The sequence below is a fragment of the Nelumbo nucifera genome, chromosome 4 (genome assembly GCF_055504915.1).
Source record: "Nelumbo nucifera cultivar China Antique chromosome 4, China Antique-T2T, whole genome shotgun sequence".
NCBI classification, from domain to species: Eukaryota; Viridiplantae; Streptophyta; class Magnoliopsida; order Proteales; family Nelumbonaceae; genus Nelumbo; species Nelumbo nucifera.
Window position 1 is genome coordinate 17,187,111 of NC_142652.1, and position 21,422 is coordinate 17,208,532.

The window sequence follows — 21,422 nt, forward strand, 5'->3', positions numbered from 1 at the left end:
GGTATTACAGTCGCTGCTGTTCATGTATCCTGAGGTAGGGGAAGATGAACAGTGTTTTTCTACAAGGGTAGTATGAGAATTAAAAAATATTGAAACAGTGGATTTCAACTGAAAGCTAAGGAAATGGGGTCTTTGTCTCATGATCATAGTATAAGGGGGGTCTTTTTAATTTACCCTATATATATATATATAGATTGGGTCAGTTGTGGTTCTTGTCTGTTCCGAATTAATTTAGACCTAGAACTAGTTATTTTATTAAAAAAATATTTTCTTTTAATTTTTATCATATTTGATGTTTAAAATGATAAATTGGATAGATGATAAATAAGATAGTATTAGTTAAAATTGTTTACTTTATTAATATATAAATAATTTAGTATTTTTCATAATTTTTAATTAAGGATGTAGTATCAAAATTTAGATCTTAAGTTATTATTTAAGTAAACAAATATATTTTTCAATATAATTGGGTCTAGACCCGATTATTAATCGGAACAATTCTGGATCTATGATTTTGTCCTAATTAATAATTGGTCCGGGACTGATTATACTTGGATTGGACCCAAATCCAACTTGTTGACAACACTAATGTACGGGCATAAACCATGCTGGAATCTTTTGAAAGGGATTTTAGTTAGGAGGAGATCTGGTCTCCAATCAAGTCTAGAGTTCCAAAGGTTTGATTATGAAAATTACCAAGGAAAAGGTTTTCCAATACAGATTACCAAAAGGTGGGAGATTCAGAGTGGCATCCTTAGGGCATACCTTAAAAATACATGGACGAGAGGTTGTTTCTAGAACTATTTTGTTAAATATTTTAAAACCAGAAGCTACACTTAATTTATATTATGATACCATTATGCCCTTGACTTAGTCTTTCTAAAGTGCTAACTCATATTTCTCAAAGCCTTATTTCAATAAGTTTCATCTTTATTTATTACCATTGAATTTATAGAATTTTGAATGGACAATTTAGTAACTTTACTCTCACAGTCAACTCCGTTAGTGGGTCAGGGGCTGGGCAAAGTGCTCTTGAATCTTGTAGAAGCTCAAGGGGTCTTTGTAACAAAGCGAAATTGAAGGGAGCTAAGTATTAACATCTCATAAATACAGGATGGTTATATGCAATTTACTCTACGTACACCCAATGCCTTTTCAACTTTCCAATAACTAATTAGGAAGAACAACCACACCAGACGAGGAGTATACCATTAATTATAGTGTATTCACAAATCTACCACTAGAAGGATGAGATTGAGGACTGCTTTTGCGGCATTAGGAGTCAAAACTATGGGGACTAATTCTTTGTTGAATTTTGATGGAAGTGTCAAACTCTCCAAGGCAGGTAGAACAGTGTTGATGAAGTCTAACCCTTGAGAGTTGAGACCATCCTTATGCAAACTCGATCAATTAATGCCAAAGGTGGTGTGTTCAGAGATTAATTCTTTAATTATTTATGTAGAGATTAATTCCTTTGATGGAAAGGTAAAAGGTACTACTTCTGAATCAAAGAAACGCAATCTCAAGTCGTGGAAAAATAAGGCTTTGTTTGTTGTTGGGAACCTTGTGTTGGCGGTTATGCACGAAAGAGAAGTCTGTTTGGGTTTGGGTCAGGCTTCTCAAAGTCAAATATCTCACAAATTATTCCTTTTTGGTGTATTAGTTGCAAGGGCCAAGGGATCTAATTTTGAAGGGGCCGTGGGTGTACGGTAGATGGTTGGAAATTGGAAAATTAATTCCTAACCACACCCTTTGCCATGTAATGAAAATAGAGCTTTTGTGAGAAATAAATGGTGCCGCGTGCCCGGGGATTGTTAGTTGTTACTGACATGGCGCTGATGGGGTTGGCTAATTTTGGGTATGGCTCTAGCTAGGCCATGCATTAGACAGACCCCGGCCTTCTTAATATACAAGTGTCAAAGGATCGATCTCTCAGCAGCTGGCTACTTGACCTACTGATTATACAATGCAACCTTTTCTTTTCATCTCTTGCGTAAAACTCACAAATGCAGATTTAAATGAAAAAGAAAAATAGAAATAAAGAGAAACAAGTCAAGAGATGGAATGTACAAATTTACCTGATTTGATTTATAGTGTACATCCACAAACTTAACAACAACAGAAATTCACTATGTAATCCATAATGGAGAGAGGAATACAGAAATCCACCAGGTCCGGCCAGCTTTCTTATTTCATCTACCTACAAGTGCCCCATCTACACTCTACACTACAGTAAGGCGGCATAACCTTGTGCCTATGTGATCCTCCCTCTACTCTAGAGCCCTTAAAAAGGATGTCCTACATGGAATAAATCTAGTACCATGATAATTCTCCAGCCCAAACAAACACAAGTGGTAATTAAGCTGATTCTCAAGTAATTTTGGTTTAATATACAAAATAAGAGATCAGAAACACAAGGTTAAGAGAGCTTTTTCAAGGAATTATGTTAATTTATTTCCAACCTGTTTTAGTTGCATACACCAATTAAATAACTAATAATGTAAATTAAACGCTATTAATCCGATAAGATACTTTTAGCATGTAAGAAGTAGCCTTAGTGTCCGGCCGTTTGGGTGAGCTTCATTACATCGATCGGCTTCTTATGGTGCATGGTAGGCTCCACAGTCCACACAAAAGAAAGCAGCTGTGAAAGCCATTATTGTTCGGTGAAAAACCTGAAAAGTTAAAAAGAGGAGGTTTACAGTTTACACCAACCCAAAAATCAAATTTGAGTAGCTTCTCCCAAGCACTAGAGGCTCCCCCAAGACATATACAGCTCAATCAACGCTGAAATCCTCTCAAACGGGATAAGCTGATCGATTATAGTTAAGTAGCTAGAGTTTTTCCTGATGTGCAAACTTCAGAGCTAGATTTATTTATTTATTTATTTTGTTTTCCATATATCTGCAGGGGTTTTTTACCCCATGTGTTATGTAGGGTTACAACTTACGCAGTTTAATATTATTGTCGCTGGACCTCACAAGCACCCTGCTCTGTCCCACCCAAGTCCCCCTGTAATGTTTAATATAAAAAAGAAAATCCTGACAAAATGTCTAAATGATCCTGTATTGTTTGGTTTCTGCAAATCATTGCATGAAGGATGAAAAAGGAGTAAGTTATAAGTAGATAGGGAGAAGAGTGAAGAGGATATGAAGGTGGATCCCAGATATTATTATCGCACATTTCATTTACACAGATACATCTAGAAAACAGAGTTGAGCTGTGTCGGTTAAACAGCTGGAAACTTGCCAGCTCTACTCTCCCAGCTGTAATTCAGTTAGCCAGCCGTAATTAAGTTATTTACCTTGTATAAATTCCCCCTGTGATTGTTTTTTTCATTTTTATGGTATCAGAGCAACGTTGACCCTGTCTCTCTGCTACTTGCATGGCGACTGAAAGTGACCCTTCCTCTCCTTATTTCTTGCACCCGTCGGATAATCCAAAAGCGATGCTCGTTTCGAGTCCTCTCACCGGCGAAAACTATTTGACATGGCGATAAACAATGCACAACGCCCTGCAAGCGAAGAACAAATACGCTTTTGTTGATGGTTCGTTGCCAAGACTAGAGGATTCTGAGAAGGAGTAGGCTTGGGTGAAGTGTAATTCCATGGTGATCTCTTTGATCTTTAATTCTTTGGCAAGAGATCTCCATGAAAGTGTTGTTTACATCAAAACTGCGCAAGAAATTTGGAAGGATCTTGAAGATCGCTTCTCTCAGAGCAATGCACCACGCATACACCAACTGAAGCGGGGCATTGCTCTATTACAGCAAGCCGGACAATATGTGGTGCTACAAAGGAATTTGCAGTTGAGCGTGAATGAGAGCGGCTTCATCAGTTCCTCATGGGACCGAATAAAAGCTTCAATACCATCCGGACTAACATTCTCAGTTCAGATCCGCTGCCTGGAATCAATACAGCCTACAATCTAGTTGTTCAAGAGGAACAACATCAATCACTTGTTGGTGTACGATCAATTCCCGCCACAGATGCAACGACCTTGAATACTGTCACAAAACCAAACACAAAAGCAGGGGAACCATCATGGAGATCAAAGCTCAAATGCGACTATTGCAAGAAAGGTGGATACACAAAGGATCGTTGTTACGAGCTTCATGGCTACCCTATTAACTGGGAAAGGGGGCACAATTCACAATCCAAGAAATCCAGTGACACTCAGATTGCAGCACAGACGTCTGTTGAGACAGAAGAAGTTAAGCAATCTCTTTCTGATAATGCATCTCCGATCATCGGAGTAACATATGAACAATACCAAAAGCTGATCAACGATCTTGGACCCGAGAAGACCTCATCAACAAATCCTATGACTTCATCTAACTTTGCTGGTATGATCATTGAATCTTCGTCCCATGCATCATCTTGGATACTAGATGCAGGTGCATCGGATCATATGACACCATATCTTGATCATATGATTCCGCTGAAATCATCTCATCCTGTGAAATTATCGGACGATACAGTCTTGCCAATTACTCATCACGGATCAGTATCTCTTACACCTTCTCTCACCATTGATAAAGTGTTGTGCATCCCACAATTTCAATGCAATCTCTTATCTGTGAGCAATTTGACCTCACAACTTCACTATTGTGCTATATTTCTTTTGGAATTTTGCATATTGCAGGACTTAGTCTCGAACAAAGTGATTGGAGTGGGTAGAATGCACAACAGAATTTATCACCTACATACTCCCAAATCCATGCCATCCCCAACCTCCCCACTATCGATAGCTGATGCTGATTCTTTGACTTCACCTACCATAAATAATTGCACTACTATTGATTACCAATTGTGGCATAGATGGTTAGGACATGCATCCTCCAACTGAATTACTTCATTGTTTGGCAGTTCCCTTGCTGAAGATCATTGTTGTGAAGCTTGTCACCGAGAAAAATTCACTCGGCTCCCCTTTCATCTCAGCACCTCTAGGGCTGTTGCACCTTTTGATTTACTAGATCGTGACACTTGGGGTGGGTACCAAACCCCATCCATTACTGATATTCATTTTTCTTAACCATTGTAGATATCCATTCTCAGTGCACCTAGGTGTATTTGGTGAAAAATAAATCAGAGACGTTTTCTCTTTTGACTGGTTTTTGTGTTATGATCAAAAATCAATTTGGAATCTCAGTTAAGGTTATCCATTCTGATAATGGGTCCAAATTCACATCTGGACCAATGATGAAGTTTTATACGACAAACAGCTTTATTCATCAGCGTTCATGTGTTGACACTCCTCAACAAAATGGAATTGTTGAGCAAAAGTATTGACATGTCCTAGAAGTGGCACGGGCTCTTTGGTTTCAGGCATCATTGCCCTTGTGTTTTTGGGGTGAATGTGTTCTAACAGCTACCTATCTCATCAACTATACGCCCACATCTACATTGAATGGGCGCACACCTTATGAGACTCTATTTCACAAAGCCCCTTCATATGATCATATTCATGTTTTCGGATGCTTGAGCTTTGGTAGAGTCACTCCAAAACCACATGAAAAGTTTGCTGCAAGGGCACGAAGATGCATCTTTGTTGGTTATTCTTTTGCGCAAAAGGCTTACCGTTTGTGTGATTTTGACACACATCAAATATTCGTCTCACGAGATGTTACCTTCCATGAATCTGTCTTCCCTTTCGCCGCCACCACAGATCAGAACAGTCAAGTACAATTTTCGGTTGTGCCATTACCTAGTGCTGATGATAGCCTACCTATGGTTGCTCACCCCCTATCCGAGCCAATGACCAATTCCAAAATGGAACCCTCAGTAGCACCAGCACTCACTTCCAATCTTGCCCCTGTCATTAATCAACCTGCTAAACCCAAGCCAACGCGTACCCGATGCACACCCTCTCATCTTCAAGACTATATATGCTCTCTACCTACTTCCTTACATTCTGCCTTCTACACTTGTATTTCATCTCACGTTGAGCCTTAGAACTACCATCAAGCTGCCAAGGACCCAAAATGGCAGCAAGCTATGGCGGATGAAATAAATGGTTTGGTACAAAACAATACTTGGAGTATATTGGATTTACCCCCAAGAAAGCATGCCATTGGCAAAATAGGTGTACAAAGTCAAATTTAAAGTAGATGGTTTAGTTGAGCGGTATAAAGCCTGCCTTGTAGCAAAGGGTTACAACCAAGTTGAAGGGTTAAGCTACCACGACACCTGTGCTCTTGTAGCCAAGCTAGTCACTATACGGGCTCTTATTGTCGTTGCCATAGCAAAACATTAGGATTTGCATCAATTAGATGTAAATAATGCTTTCTTGCATGGTGATTTGCATAAAGATGTTTACATGACTATTCCTCAAGGGTTCGAACAAGGTCAACCTAATAAGGTTTGCAAACTACATAAATCACTATATGGGCTCACAAGCCTCCTGAATGTGGTTTGAGAAGTTCACCATCGCCTTGAAGTAGTATGATTTTCAACAATCTCTCAATGATTATTCTCTCTTCACTCTTCATCGTGATGGCCATTTCACTAGTGTACTTGTGTATGTGGATGATCTCATTATTATGGTGACTCTTCATCATGTATTGAAGATCTCAAGAACTATCTTCAGTCATGCTTCCCTCTTAAAGATCTCGGTCCGCTGACCTACTTTCTAGGTATTGAAGTCATCACTAATCAGCAGGGTATTTTTCTCTGCCAACAAAAATACATACATGACATTCTTCAAGAAACTAACATGTTGGAGTGCCGGCCCAGTCATATTCCAATGGAGCAACAAAAACATTTCCATGATGACAGCAGCCCATTACTTTCAGATTCAACTCAATATTGACGCCTAGTTGACCACTTAGTGTATCTTACAGTCACATGGCCAGATTTATGCTATTCAGTGAATATCCTAAGTCAATTCATGCATCAACCACGACAAGAACACATGGATGCTGTCATGAAAATTGTTCGCTATCTTCGGGCTACTGCCAACCTAGGCCTCTTTTTCTCTTCTACCAATGATCTATGCCTTACTGGATATAGTGATTTGAATTGGGCAAGCTGTCCCATCACTCGGCGCTCCACCACAGGTTATATTACCATGCTTGGTACATCTGCCATATCCTGGAAAACCAAGAAACAACATTCAGTCTCCCGTTCTTCAGCTGAGGTTGAATACCGAGCTATGGCATCCACAACAGTTGAGTTAATATGGTTAAAGCGCATCTTACAAGAACTTACAGTTTCATTTGATCGGCCCATCGAACTTTGCTGTGATAGTCAATATACTCTACATATTGCGACCAATCTGGTATTTCATGAACGTACCAAACACATTGAGTTAGACTGTCATTTTATCCGTGAGCAAATCACCAACAACACTATTCACACTTCCAATTTGCAAAGCGCAAAACAGCCTGCTGATTTATTCACAAAGGCACTTGGCACTAATCAATTCCATTTCCTAAGAAGCAAGTTGGGCATCTAGTCTCTTCCTGCTCCAACTTGGGGCGTATTATCTCATGTCATTTACACATACATCTAGAAAACAGAGTTGATCTGTGTCGGTTAAACAGCTGGAAACTTGCCAGCTGTGCTCCTAGCCAGCTGTAATTCAGCTATTTACCTTGCATAAATCCCCCCTGTATATTGAATAAACGGTGGTTGTTTCTTTCATTTTTAGATATCCTGCAAGTAAAAATTTTGTTCACACAACATCCAGCGCCACATCGATCTCCCCTACATGTAGATGTATATTAAATTTACAAATAGATGTTCTCAAATGTACAACAAGAGCTCCTGTGCTTTCAGAATGTGCAAAGTTTTTACTTGCAAGAGAAGAGATCCCGGTCACAACATGAACATGCTGATGCTGGGCATGAGATGATCTTGACAATCAAACAAATGATGATTAAAGCGGAGTTACAAAATAAAATCATCCATATTGGCGAGCACGGAGCACCCCTTGAATTCTTCTACAAACTTGCACATTTTCAATCAGCGCTTCAGCATTGTTCATTTGTTCTTATTTTACACGGATGGTGGCCAGATTTCTCGTGCAATTTCCAACCCCAAACTGTTGAAATTCTTTAGTAGGCAAGCAAAGCACAAGCAGATAGATTTGGTAATATACTATATATATGTATAGCTCAACTTTTGAGAGGTTGTTGCAATGGCTATAAATATAACTATGTAATTCTTATAAACTCATTTTATTTTACAAGTCTAAAAAATAACACGAGGTACACGATCAAACTTTCGAAAGCTCCAGCACTATTAACTAGTTCAAATTTCCATTTCACACCATATTGCCCTCTATTTATTTTGGGGGAGCTAATCTGAGGATTTTATTAATATACATATAGAAGAAAAGGAAGTTGCAAACTTTAACTTTACAACAGAACTGTGCAATGAGCCAGCTAGCTCATCCACCCCATTTTATAATTACAGACCCATTACCTGCACTATTAATAGCAGGCTCTAGATACATTTCCCCCTCTTTACCCTTCTCTGGCAAGTTCATCTGCTAGAGTGAACGGCAGATTTCCTAACCAACCTAAAGCACGTAGGCTGCCAGTTAGAAATGTGGCATCCCAAGATAATGTCTGAAAACCCAGTAGAGCCTGACCCCTCCTCTCATTCATCTTCAAACCTTTTTGTACTAATAAACCCCAAATTTACAGATCTCCAGAAGCTATAGTGTTCCGTCAATATGATCATTTCTGAAAGGTTGTCATGGGCCCCTAATGTGATCTTCAGCGAAAAAAGTACTTTCTCCCTCTCTGTCTACGAATCCCAATAGCAATTGTGGTCAACTCTACAACCAATCATCTGCTAACGCATGACACAATATAGCGACCTTTCTCCAGATCATAGATAGTCTTGTATTGGGGTTTTTGCCACTTTGACAGGGACCATGCTGTAAAAATCACCATGATAAAGACAAAAAAGAGGGAAACCAACATGGATGAATCATCACTGACATTGGTAACAATCCAATCAACTTCCATACCCGACTCAGCTGTATTTTGCAAGATGAAAGCTCCCAAAGCCCAGTCAAGTGGCATATTTGCAACCTGATTTGCAACCAGAATCCTGCTCAACAAAAGTAACTATACGATCAAAAGATTTGAAATTGCATGGAATGCTTCGCTAAATAGACTCTGACAAGCATAGATACTTGGTACATTCAACTCGAAACAATTATATTCCAGACTGAGCTTATGTACTATATGAAACACTTATGTATTAGAAATGCTGGATAAAACCTTTGAGAACAATGAAAAGACATTTAAGTTTAGTTGAATTAAGTTGGGAGTTAGATCACAAGACTGTAGTTGATGCAAATTGCCAGTAGTGCTATGACCCCCTATATGGGTAGGTTAAAAAAAAGAGAAGGTAAATGGGGAAAAACTATTAATCTTCATCAGTTGTTAGGCTTTTTGGAACATAATAATTTTCTAGATTAACTTGAGATTTTGATTTTGCATTTTATGGATAGAAAACATGATCTTCCTAGATATGGCTTTTAAGACAATGATAAACAGTGTTTTCTACTAGATAGAACAGTGGCTAAAGAAGGCCACGATGTCTGTGGATAAGGCAGAGTTATACCACATGCAAATTTGACAGCTTTCTGGGGAAGCAAACCAGGAGTAAACTTGTTTTTGATAATTTGTAAACAGGTACCAAGAGTATAACATTCAGTCACCTACTTAAAACCAGGGATGAGGAAATGATAGGTCCAGGATGTACCACATAAACTTGGTTTGTAGATTATCATGTAGCCCACCCCATATAGTTGAGATAAGGCTTAGATGATGATCAAGGTTTTAAAAACTGGCAGGGAAATGGAACCACTTTGGCCTCCGTTTTCCAGGTCAGCAGTTCAACTGTCTGTTAGGTATAACATGAAAAGAGAAGAGGAGAAGAAGAAGAAAAGAGTAGGCAGTTCAACCTCTCTCTCTCTCTCTGAACAGTTCAGCAGTTGGTTAGACTGTCCAGATCAATGGTTTGTTGACCAATTCAATGTTTTTTAAATAATGGGTCAGCGGGTAAATGGAACCAGAATGGTGACCGGTTTCCAGTCTGAACAGCTCAACTGCCTGGGGTCAATGACGTTTTGAAAACATTGATGATGATCATGATATAATCACGGAATAATCTTGGGAGGAAGTGGCAGAAATCATAAAAGGAAATACCTTTGATCATCCAATGAAATTCCAAGAGTATCATGCAGTAGAGCCACAATATAAGATGAAGAGAAGCAATATCGCAGCAAATCATCCTCAGAAAGGCTACTGTATTTCTTTTTGAGTGCTGACCGGTCTTCTTCACAAAACTGTTGTCCAGTGAACATCAGATTGGAGAGAAATGCTGTTTCAGGCAGTCTGAAGAACTGTCAAGCAAAAGCAAAAAAGAAATGGAGGCTTAGAAATCATATAACCAAGTAATAGCACAATACTACTAACAGGAAGAATATATTTTTAGAAGGCATTGAGTCATTGACGATACATAGCCAATAGGGTAATTCTTACAAACATATTTAAACTCCATATATGAACTTTTATTTTTAAACTCCATATGTGAAATTGTTGATAACCTGCCAGAAGGGTGAGGAATCTGTTTAGAAGCCTAATTTAAAGATCAGGTTCCCCCAATTACTAACTCTGGGATGTGTCTTTAGGCCCGGCATTTACCATTACACTCACTTCTAATCTTCTTTTAGATAAGTTACACCACTTCTAATGTTAATACAGTTTGTTTAGGCTGTTAAAAGAGGAAAAAAAATCAGACTGACATATATGAAAAAATTCATAAAACCTTTGATGTATGATAGAAATTCTCTGTGGCCAAGAATTTTCCCTGCAGCTTTGGTATGAAGGTTGATCCGATGTAACAATGCTGGAAAGGGCATTTCTCTGGAGAAAGATGGTTGTCATTAATTGTCTATAAAGCAACAGATAAGCTCTTGATGAAGAACAAATGTGGGTTTATTACAAATAGAAGATTTCTAAGAGTGTTTGCAACCTTTTCCTTTCTGTAACAGCATTAGAGCAGCAGATCTACATTCTGAGAAGTTACCCCTCGCATGAAGAGTTGGAAGATATTTGCTCTTTTCATCCAGTACAGCAGGTGGGAGACTCTGGAACTGCACTTCATGTGAATACCCTTTAGGAGAACATGGATCTATAGACACTGTCTCTCCAACAGATTGTGCAGCTGCATTAGTAAGAAAGGGATTAGATTTTCAAAATTTCAATACTTCCTACTACTAGTGATTAAAGTTTACAATAAATAAATAGCTTTACAATATGAACATGGATCTATAGCAACTGTTTCTCTAACAGATTGTGCAGCTGCATTAGTAAGAAGGGGATTAGATTTTCAAAATTTCAATACTTCCTACTATTGGTGATAAAAGTTTACAGTAAATAAATTTGCAATATGAAATTCTTTTTGCATCCTGATAATTCTTTATTGTTATCTAACAAGTGAAGAACGTGGAGCACAGTTTTCAGACACTGAGACTTGATACTTGATACTTTATTTTTAAGGAATTTCTATAATTATGTTACTACTTAAATTGATATAAGAACATTCTAACAGCTTTAGTCTAAATACATATTCTTAATATTCCGTAATTGTTAACCAATGTTTTTTCTTTTTTGCTTACTCTTCTTTTGGGCAATAGGAACTTCTATTAAAAAATAATAACAAGACAACAAGACAACCGGAACCAGAAAACACAAACAAGAAAAATATAGAAAGAATCAAAGAAACAAAGACAGAAGGCATCAGATAGCACAATCCCTGACAGTGTCAATCCCTTCCATAAAATCTATCTTTATCCTTGTTCTAAGTATCATACAACCAAGTTGGGGGTGGGGGAACCAGACCAGATTCCTTGAGCCTGAAAAACCATTGGAGGATTTACACAAGGGAACTCTTTATCCTTCTCCTCTTTCTTCTCTTCTTGAAACCCATGGATCTTTTATGCTCTACTGGTAAAACCCTTAAACAAAGCATATTACATAGGTAAAATATACAATATATACAGGACGTTTTACAAATATAGCACTAATATGTAGCCATAGTAATAATATTACAATAAGGTGTCAACCTTGTTATTTTTGCTGCCATAAATTGACACCTTATTGCCTAGGTGGGTGTTTTGTCACCTAGATAGGCACCCTTTTTTTATAAGGCATGGCATTCAGGCAAGGCACCAAACCAAGGCTGCCTTGTTGCCTTGACAACTATACTTTTTTTGATCGGTACTTGACAACCATTCTTTGATGTTAAATAGGTAATTAGCTATATTGTACGCTGTATTTATGCTTTTTAGAACTTAATAGCTTAGCCTATGGGGGGTTTATACAAGGCTATAATGTTCCTGTTAATAGCATGATGCTCTGACCAGTTGAGCTAAGATTTTTTTTTTTTGAAATATCTTATTTTTCAGAATTTAAATTTGTATGCTAATTTTTTTTTCCTTTTGATTTCAAAATTAGCATCTCACTTTGTTCAGGCATACACTTCCACCTCTAACCATAAGAGATCTAAATAAATACAGATAGGTCCAGAGAGGCAAATACTGCTTTTTTTTTCTTTTGATTTCAAAATTTCTCACTTTGTTCAGGCACACACTTCCACCTCTAACCATAAGAGATCTAAATAAATGCAGGTTGATCTAGAGAGGAAAATACTGCTATTAATAAATGCAGGTTGATTTAGAGAGGAAAATACTGCTATTTTTTTTTCCTTTGATTTCAAAATTAGCATCTAACTTTGTTCAGGCACACACTTTCATAAGAGATCTAAATAAATGTAGGTTGGTCCAGAGAGGCAAATACTGTCTCTCTCTAAATTCCTCACAACCTACAGTAACATACACAAAGTGGACACATATTATGGCACTCCATGGAAAACATAACTTTGTTTATCCCATCTAGTCGCTATATATTTTCTACATAATGAATGTATCAAGTAATTGAATAATAAGCCCAAAGATTTAGCATTCCCACTAAGCATCCATCCTCCCAACAGAAGCTGCTTGGTGAAATAACACACTACTATCATTTATTATATGAACTAAGCATGAGGTTGATGGCTTAAAATATCTGCACTCGCTGCTTGTCAAACATCATCTGCTATAGCCTGTATGCTTCATTATTGCCAGTCCTGAATTGTTCTACAAAAGACTCATGACCAAGTCTTACACCAACAGAAACATCTTTTCCTACAACTTTGCTCCCACTGAAAAAGCACCAGTTCTGATATGTATTGTTACCACTAATATCTGCATTGATTTTATTTGTCCAGAATAATCTACCTATAGTCTGTATGTTTTTGTGCAATCAGTCCTGAATTATTCGACAACAGATTTATGCATAGTCTTAGTGCCCTTGAACCAACACAGAAGAATGACAATTTTTCCTGATAAAACACCAGTTCTTATTCTTCTTCCATTCTTTTCCTTTTTGGGAAAATCTATGATACCGGAAAGACAGGTTATCGGAAGAGTTTTGATCAATCAAATAACCCCATGAATTTTGATGAATATTATCTGATAGGTCACCTCTTTTATGATACCCACTGATTGGCTGTAAGTTTTTCCGGTATCATGTCTTTCCGCTATCATAGTCGAACCCTTCCTTTCTTCTTACATAGCTTGCTAAGTAGTTAGCACCTCTTTTCCTACTGCAGTGCATAATCACCTAAAAGGTCAAAGCAAGATGATGAATTCCATGCTCAGAAATTTCACAAGGACAACCTATGTTTTCATGTATTAACTATTAACCTTAGAATTATATATTGTCATCTATATATTTTCAGAACTGGCCTGAGACAATTCTAGAATCTAAAATATCATTTGGATGCCATAGAAGACCTGAGACCATTCATAACCAAATCAAACATCAAAATATCAAAAAACAATATTTCGAGAAACAGATAAGGCCTTTGACATGATTGACTTGTAGCTTCAAAAATATCTTTGTATGACAGTATCTGAAGAAACACCTTATAAAAAATGAATCACTTTATATGCTTGGTAGATGCTTAGGTTCCTGATTTCTGATAGCACACTCCCAAAACACTACCGTACAAAGCAAAAACACAACATGATCCAGAATAGATAGTTTTCAGAAAAGAAGATAGAGATGAAGTTAGTCCATTAACTTTATACCAAAAAGAAATGAGAAAATCAAAGAAAGATGGGAAAAGTATTTTGAAAAATTATTACATGAACATCATGTAGAAGGCACTAATGGAGGAGATAGTAACTAAGTTATTTAATAAGATAATAAAAGAAAAGAAGATGCCTAATGAGTGGAGAAAGAGCAGTATGGTACCTATATTTAAGAACAAAGGTGATATAATTGTAATAGCTATCAAAGGATTAATCTCATGAGGTACATTATGAAACTTTGTGAGAGAATTAACTGAGCAAAGGTTATGACATGAAACAAGTATATTATATTTTATATATATATATATATATATATAAACAATTTTGGGTTTCTGCCAGGGAGATCAACCATGGAAGTTGTCTTCCTTTTGAGATGATTTATAGAAAAGTTTAGAGAGAATAAGAGAGAAAGCATAGAGCCCTAGAGAAAAAATATGGTGAATGGTGGAAAAGAAAGGGGTTCCAAATATGTATATAGACCTAATTAAGGATATTTAGAGGGTTTACCAACCAATGTTAGAACACCTATGGGAGAGATCAGATTTTACAGTTACAATGAATCGTTACCAAGGTTCAATACTTAGCTCTTATTTGCACTGATCATAGATGAATTGACTAAACATATTCAAGATGAGGTCTTCATGGTGCAATTTTTTATTAGCAGAAAAATTATTTTATTATATATAGCATGCACATGTATAGATTATTGGATTGTTAATAGACAAATAACCACTTACAAAATTTCCAATCTCTTGAGGCAAGTAATTCCTGCAACGAGTCATATGCAACATTCTGCAAAAGAAAATGACTTAGGAGCTCTTTAGATAAATATGAATCTCAAAAAAGGAAAAGAAGATGCAAATAAAATCAAAAAGAGGAAAAATTTGGAATCAAGCACCATGTTATAGAGAGATCCTTTTACAAAGTAAGCTTATTGTAATTGAAAGTGAATCAATTACCAATTTCAAACTGGCACAAAAAAGGAGAAAATTTGGATAGTCAAAAAAGGACTACAACAGCAACGAAAGCCACTGTCAAACTGATTTTATAAGCACAAAAGATTTTAACAATGGCTTGCCCACAATTACATAATGGCATATATACTAAAGTTCCCAAAACTCTCAGACATAACTAGTATAGTTAAAACATCACCTAGGTGTTGACTAAGCAACTGTCTAGGCACAATGTTTTCAACAGGATTCCCTGTCAATTTAGCCCCTGAAGTGCTTATTTAAAAAAAATGTTGACCAAGTCAATGACTTGGCAACTTCGAAGGTCCAACAGTCAACCCAATCAACAGGTCAAGGGTTAGACATGAAATCTCTTTTTCTGTTTTTGTTTTTTTTTTTGTATTTTTAACCATTTCTATTGTTAATTAATATATTGTGAATATATAATATTAGAGACAAACCCAATTTTGATCTATGATATGGATTCACCCATTTCACCTGGACAGTCGAACCACTAACCTACCACCTGAAAGGAAAGGCAATTCCATTTCTAGGTAGGCGAAGATATAAGTATCTTAGTGGGTGTAAAGAACTAATCATGCTTCATGCCCCATTTATATATTGATATAAAATGTGTGTAACCCATTTTGGATCACTAGGAGATTATGTAGAGCTAATAGTTGGGGCTCTTAATCCCTATTGTGTTTGTTTTCTTTATATGCAAGGAAGTTAACTAAAAATATTGTCATTTTTCTCTTACTATCAAGTATAACTTGACACTTAATCATTTATCAATTTAATTTGTAGTTTAATGGCTTATAATTAACACGTATATACATAAAAGGATTGGGTCCACATTGGAAGCACTCTATGCTCTTTGTGACTCTCTAAAAATTTTCTCCTTTTTGCATTTTGTTAAAAATAAAAGTAACCAAAAGGCTATGGATTCAATTGTCATTAGTTGAAATGTCCATTAATTATCTCATAATATAATTTACCATTAATTCAATGCTCTATTTATTATATTAGAAAAGTGTACTTAATATAAAAAATTAATATAAGATTAGATGTCTAATAATATTAAAAATAAATAAATGAATTAATTTGGTTGGCCCATTCCTAACTAAACATCCCATATATTAGATTAGAAGTTGTTAATTTGAAGTATTAATTCTTTCCAAATTTAATTTTCAATTAATCCAATATTCTGTGTATTAGATAAGAAATTTAAATTCATAGAAAAATAAATATAGTAAGTAAGAAAAAAAGGATTTGTTGATATGTCTACAAAAAAAGTTTTAAACCATCGAAGTAGACCATATTTTTTTGAAATCTAATATTACATACACTAAAATATTTAATTCAAACAAATAATTATCATAGCATTAAACTATATATAGAAAAGGATTAAGCCCATGTCAGCAATTCAATTGTATGGGCCCGTGACATTATAAATCATATAAGAAAAATTTTTAAAAAGATAAAATGCAAAAATGCAAAAAACCATAGAAAAATAGCCATATCTTTGATATTATATATTCATCATAGTAAACAAAAATAAGTGTAGTAAAAGAGAACTATTGTTATTAATGATGGAAATGACCGAAAAAACAAATAAGAGATCTAATATCTACCATGTGACCCATTAACCAGGTCAAACGGTTTAATGGTTAAACTGAATGGATAACTAGGGCATTAGTTGCACTGATTTTTTTTTTTTTGCAAGTAAACGGTTCATGGACTAAATAGACCTAAAAGCCTAGCTGGCTGATGGGTCATCCAGTCTTACTTGTCAGGTTAATGACAGGTTGAAAACATCGATATTTTGGTAAGATTTTAGTTATAGAGTCAATTGAGTAAAAGCAGATGGGCTTTTATTTGGATCTAACCCATATAAATGTATTTATAGGATAAAAGAGTTGGATTTAGTTTAGGTTATATTAAAATGGATGGATATGGATCCTATTCATGGAACCACTCAATTCCAAATCAGATCTGGTAAGGCAACAAGGCCTAGAGGCCAGAACTTTTCAAATCTGGAATTCTGGATTCAGATTTTATTGGATGTCACAACTCCTCTACGGTCTCTATGACTCCTCTAAATTTTTGTGTTATATTTTACTATTTGAAAAAAAGAAAAACAAAGAAAAAGCATCAAATTCAAGGCTACTTAAACTCGCCCACAACCAACTGAGTGTCCTTTTGTATTAGGAAACTAAGTCTAATCGTGTAAGCATGTTTACACCAATCTGCACATCACAAGGTCTCTTCCGGTATACTTGTAATTTATTCATTTTTGCCATCTAGGTGATCTCTAGTTTTTGCCTAGGCATCAACTCACCAAATCAGGCCAAAAACACCTCTCTGCCTTAACTACACTGTATGATCTATTTCTAGGTTTCTAACATAAATATGAATTCATGTGGTTCACATGCAGAGGATTGGGTATCCACTAATGCTAAGCTTAGTCTAAATGTTTCTTTTTCCTGCACCTTTTGGTAAGATATAAGAATATTTGAATTTCTGGCATAGGGCATTTGATTCATGGCCTCTAAGAGGCTATTTGGATAGCATACTAGAATTTGGATTCTGTGCAAAACCAAATTCTACAATCAATTCTAAAATCTAGCCTTATTCTAGAATCTATGTGCAACCTGTTTCAACTTCTGGACTGATTCTGGCAAAGTTATTAGAATTCCAAAATTCCAAATTATTTGAAATTTTACAGTGCCATGTTTCATAATCTGGATAATTCCAAATTCTAATTGATTCTAGTATGCAACCAAATGCCCCTCAAGTGTCATTACATATTTTAAAATATGGTTACAATTATCATGGACAAGATGAAGCACAACTAAACTATTTACGATATTTAATAATAACAAATTATATTTACAATTGAATCAATTTAAACAGTTTGACATTATAATTACCTGGCCAAAATGAAGCAAACTATGACTATAGAGATTGTAAGTGAAGTTCCCAAATTTAAGAGTATGTGAAAACTCAGGAGGCAGAGGCTCACTTGAAACAAATGTGACCTGAAATAAAAGTACAGCACCGAATAAAAATGCCAATTCGATATCTCATACTTCTGAACTTTGCTCTACATAGTATACAAAATTGTAGTAACTTGTCTGCAAAACTGGAACTGAAAAATGTAAGAAATTCTGCATTGATCATTTTATCTTTTTCTTGTTCCTTTTTGGATTAGTTGATCATTTGATGAATAGACAACAGTTTTTCATACATTCAAAACAGCATACATCTTTGTATATAGTAGTCACCTTCCTATTTAAGAGAATTTCCAGTACTTTGAAATGTCTTTGGATTCTTTAACGCGAAGGAAAAAAGGACAGCTCAACCAGCCATCTAAGAACAAGCAATGGCTAAATGACTGTAAAATGAATAAAGTAAACATGAGGATGTTGAAATGGATGAGTGACAGGATTACTGGATTAGGAAGGATAAGAATTACTACATCCAATAGAGAGTAAAAACATAGTAGACCTAACAGGTGACAAATGAGAAAGTACTGGAACTATGTTACTCTACCCAAATGCATGTTCTTGCTTTCTATTGCAAAAAGCGTGTTGTGAAAGCACATTAATAAAACCCATTTCACAGCACAAAGCCTACAGTAAAAGCCCAAAAGCAGCGTTCTGCTTTTCTACTTTTAAAAACATAATAGCAGAAGTCTATCCAAACAGCACCCTATTCAAGTTGAAATCTCCACAACTGTTTTGAAGAAACTGAAAAAGAATATGATTCAAATCTACTACAGGACAAGGACCCTGATAGAGTGGACTGATGAAGCAGATTGCGGAACCAACCCCAAATAGTTGGAAAAAGCTTATTTAAGTTAAATTGAGAAACTAATCTTAAATACTATGAACAAAAGGAATAGAAGTGAAGGAAAGAAAGCTAAACCTGAGCAGAAGCCCCACCAAGTTCAATTATCCCAGTTGTATTCTGAGGATCACCACCAAGTGTGCCAAGGGCATAATTTGCCGCAACCCAGGCATATAAACCTTCATCAGAACCTACATGAGATATATCATCTGATATTAGGGTTCTAGAATGTGAATTCAGGGTCTAGTTATAAATTGCAAAAACAATGAAGATAGGGAAAAAATTCAACAAGGTATCAAGTACAAAGAAATAGATTTTCCCATCTTCACAAAGCAAGACAGTAATTGATTAGCACATAGGAGTCAATTATAACATAAGCAAACCATAAATCTCTTTAGGTCTGTAATAACAGAGAATGAAAGTTAGAGTTGTGTTCAAAAATTTCTGCAAGGCCTTTGAAAGATTTCAAAATTTGCTAAGTAGAAAGATAAAAACATTTAAAAAGAGCAAGCTATCAAGATAAAGAACTAGGGTTCATGCTTCATGGTTTTACCTTGAACCCTATTGTATTTAAAAAATAACAACAAACAAACAAACTGATTAAAGGGATAATAGCTGTGTTACTCAGCCGAAAGCAGCATATAAGCCACACCTCTGGCCGAATCGGGATTTGCTCCTGACAGAGCGCACCTCACACCGACATCACAGCCCCATCCCACCGTGTATTGGGAACATCTCCCAATGAATAAAACATAAAATACAGGAGATGTTCCCGATGTGCGGCTAGGACACGTTGAGGTTGGCGTGAGAAGCCCTCTGTGACAGTGAGAAGAGCAGATCCAGACTCTCTCTGGCCCAAGTTTGCTTCACTGCATGACTTACTAGGGGAAGAATCGCTTAGTTGGCCTGTAGATAAACCACAAGCAGGAGGATCGAGCATTTACAAGTAGAGTTGAAACTTGACATCGAGGTCCAAACATGATAACCAACTGAAATGCCTCCTATTCACGATTCACCTAATCAGCCAACAAGAGACTGGTTTTCTCCGCATACCCCCTTCATCACTTCCCTCTACCTCGATAGAACACAGGCCTGTTTATCAGTCAGCGAAGCTAATAACCTATTAACCTCCCACGTTCAAAGCAATAAATTCTGACACGCAGATTAAAATACCAAGTACAGTGTTGCCTGTGTAAATTGCAACTGGTCTTGCCTAGGTTGCAGGACGAATTAGATAAAAGAGTAAAGTTTCAATTGCATGAAATCGCAAGGAGGTCGAAAGCCCAAACCATTACCTGTGATAACAGAAGCCCAGTGATCCCGAAATAGGAAATCTGAGTCACTAAGAACCTTCCTGCAGGAGTCCAATATCCGCTCCTGAATATCTAAATCAAGCCTCCGCAAACCCGCAGTCGCCATTAGCCTAATTTCAGTCTCTCCCCAATGATCCTTCGGAATTCTCTCCTTGGCAAATTTCAAAAGCTTCAACAGGGAACTCGCGGCATTTTCTGGGTTCGCCGAATACGAAGATAGACCCGGATTCACCCTCATGGACGCCAATCCATCCTTCCCAAAATCAAAGAGAGGCACTCCTTTCCCGTTGATAGAGAACCGAAACACGTGAATTCGAGTACCGGTGCTCCCACCGTCCAAAACAATGGCAAACTTTCTCTTTGAAAATGGAGAATTTCGAGAACCTCTTGCATTGACGAATAGATAACAGAACAGGGTGATACTTACAACAACCGCAACGAAGATCCAGAGATCTCCTCGTGGCGTGCATTTTGTATTGGATGTAGAAATTCGAGAAAAGAATTTGTTGGAACGAGGGGGGTTGGGCCGAAAGTGGAGCTTTACTGTGTCCATCTTCTTTTGAGTTTGTACCGCCGGAGTTGGAATATTCGATCGTCGCATCGAAGAAGAAGAAGAAGAGAAAGCTAGAGTGAAAGAAGAATCATGAGAACATTAGGGGTTTCTGAAACCCTGGGATTTTGCAGAGAAGGGTGAACGGATAATTGGATAAGGAGGAGGAGGAGGAGGAGAGGACTGTGAAAGCTCCGCCCTCTCTCTCTCCTTCTTCGTCTAGTCGCGCGCCATTTTGGTTTCTGCATGAGGAGATTATAAGCTTTTGCCTCTGAGCGAATTTTCGGGGGCCGGTCCAGTGCAATTTGTGGACCGGGCTTTTTGACCATGTAATAGAGTCATGCACGTGAGGTGAGTTGGCTGCTTTGTGAGTCGTCAGATCTTCCGGAGAGCACCCCACAGTGGTCCGAAGATTGCAAACTCTTGCAACATAATCGGGAACAAGGAACAGAATAAATTCACGTCAACGTCGGTTAACGACTGGCGGTGGCGGGAAAACGAACGAACATCGAAACGATACAGGTTACGGGTTACCATTTACCAACCACAGCGTCTCCGCTTGTCCGGTGAGGAAAAGCCTGCTAACACTATTCTAAT

The 21,422-nt window shown here is 36.9% G+C and overlaps 1 protein-coding gene across 4 annotated transcripts; it reads right to left on the reverse strand.

The window, feature by feature from the left end:
• Window positions 1-8,140: 8,140 nt before the first annotated feature.
• Window positions 8,141-21,091, reverse strand: LOC104598126 (putative apyrase 6). 4 transcript variants are annotated; one of them, XM_010260042.3, is made up of 9 exons: window positions 20,258-21,089; window positions 19,041-19,153; window positions 18,044-18,151; window positions 14,898-14,952; window positions 10,998-11,189; window positions 10,791-10,888; window positions 10,169-10,365; window positions 8,980-9,062; window positions 8,141-8,886 (listed from the first exon to the last, which is right to left on the reverse strand). In XM_010260042.3, exons 1-9 carry the CDS (start codon window positions 20,874-20,876, stop codon window positions 8,795-8,797), a joined length of 1,557 nt encoding a protein of 518 aa, XP_010258344.2. In that variant the 5' UTR covers window positions 20,877-21,089; the 3' UTR covers window positions 8,141-8,794. The 4 variants fall into 4 exon arrangements, with proteins under 4 accessions (XP_010258344.2, XP_010258343.2, XP_088759774.1 ...); XM_010260041.3 differs by having other exon boundaries at window positions 8,141-9,062; window positions 20,258-21,091; XM_088903648.1 differs by lacking the exon at window positions 20,258-21,089 and adding an exon at window positions 19,907-20,022 and having other exon boundaries at window positions 8,141-9,062.
• Between the last annotated feature and the right edge of the window lie 331 nt (window positions 21,092-21,422).

Coding starts and splice junctions, on each gene's coding strand:
- LOC104598126 (XM_010260041.3), bottom strand. CDS start 20,876: ATGCGACGATCGAATATTCCAACTCCGGCGGTACAAACTCAAAAGAAG. Junction 14,953..18,043: donor GTTTGCTTCATTTTGGCCAG/GTAATTATAATG, acceptor TTTCTTTTGCAG/AATGTTGCATATGACTCGTT. Junction 10,889..10,997: donor GCTGTTACAGAAAGGAAAAG/GTTGCAAACACT, acceptor ATCTTTCTCCAG/AGAAATGCCCTTTCCAGCAT.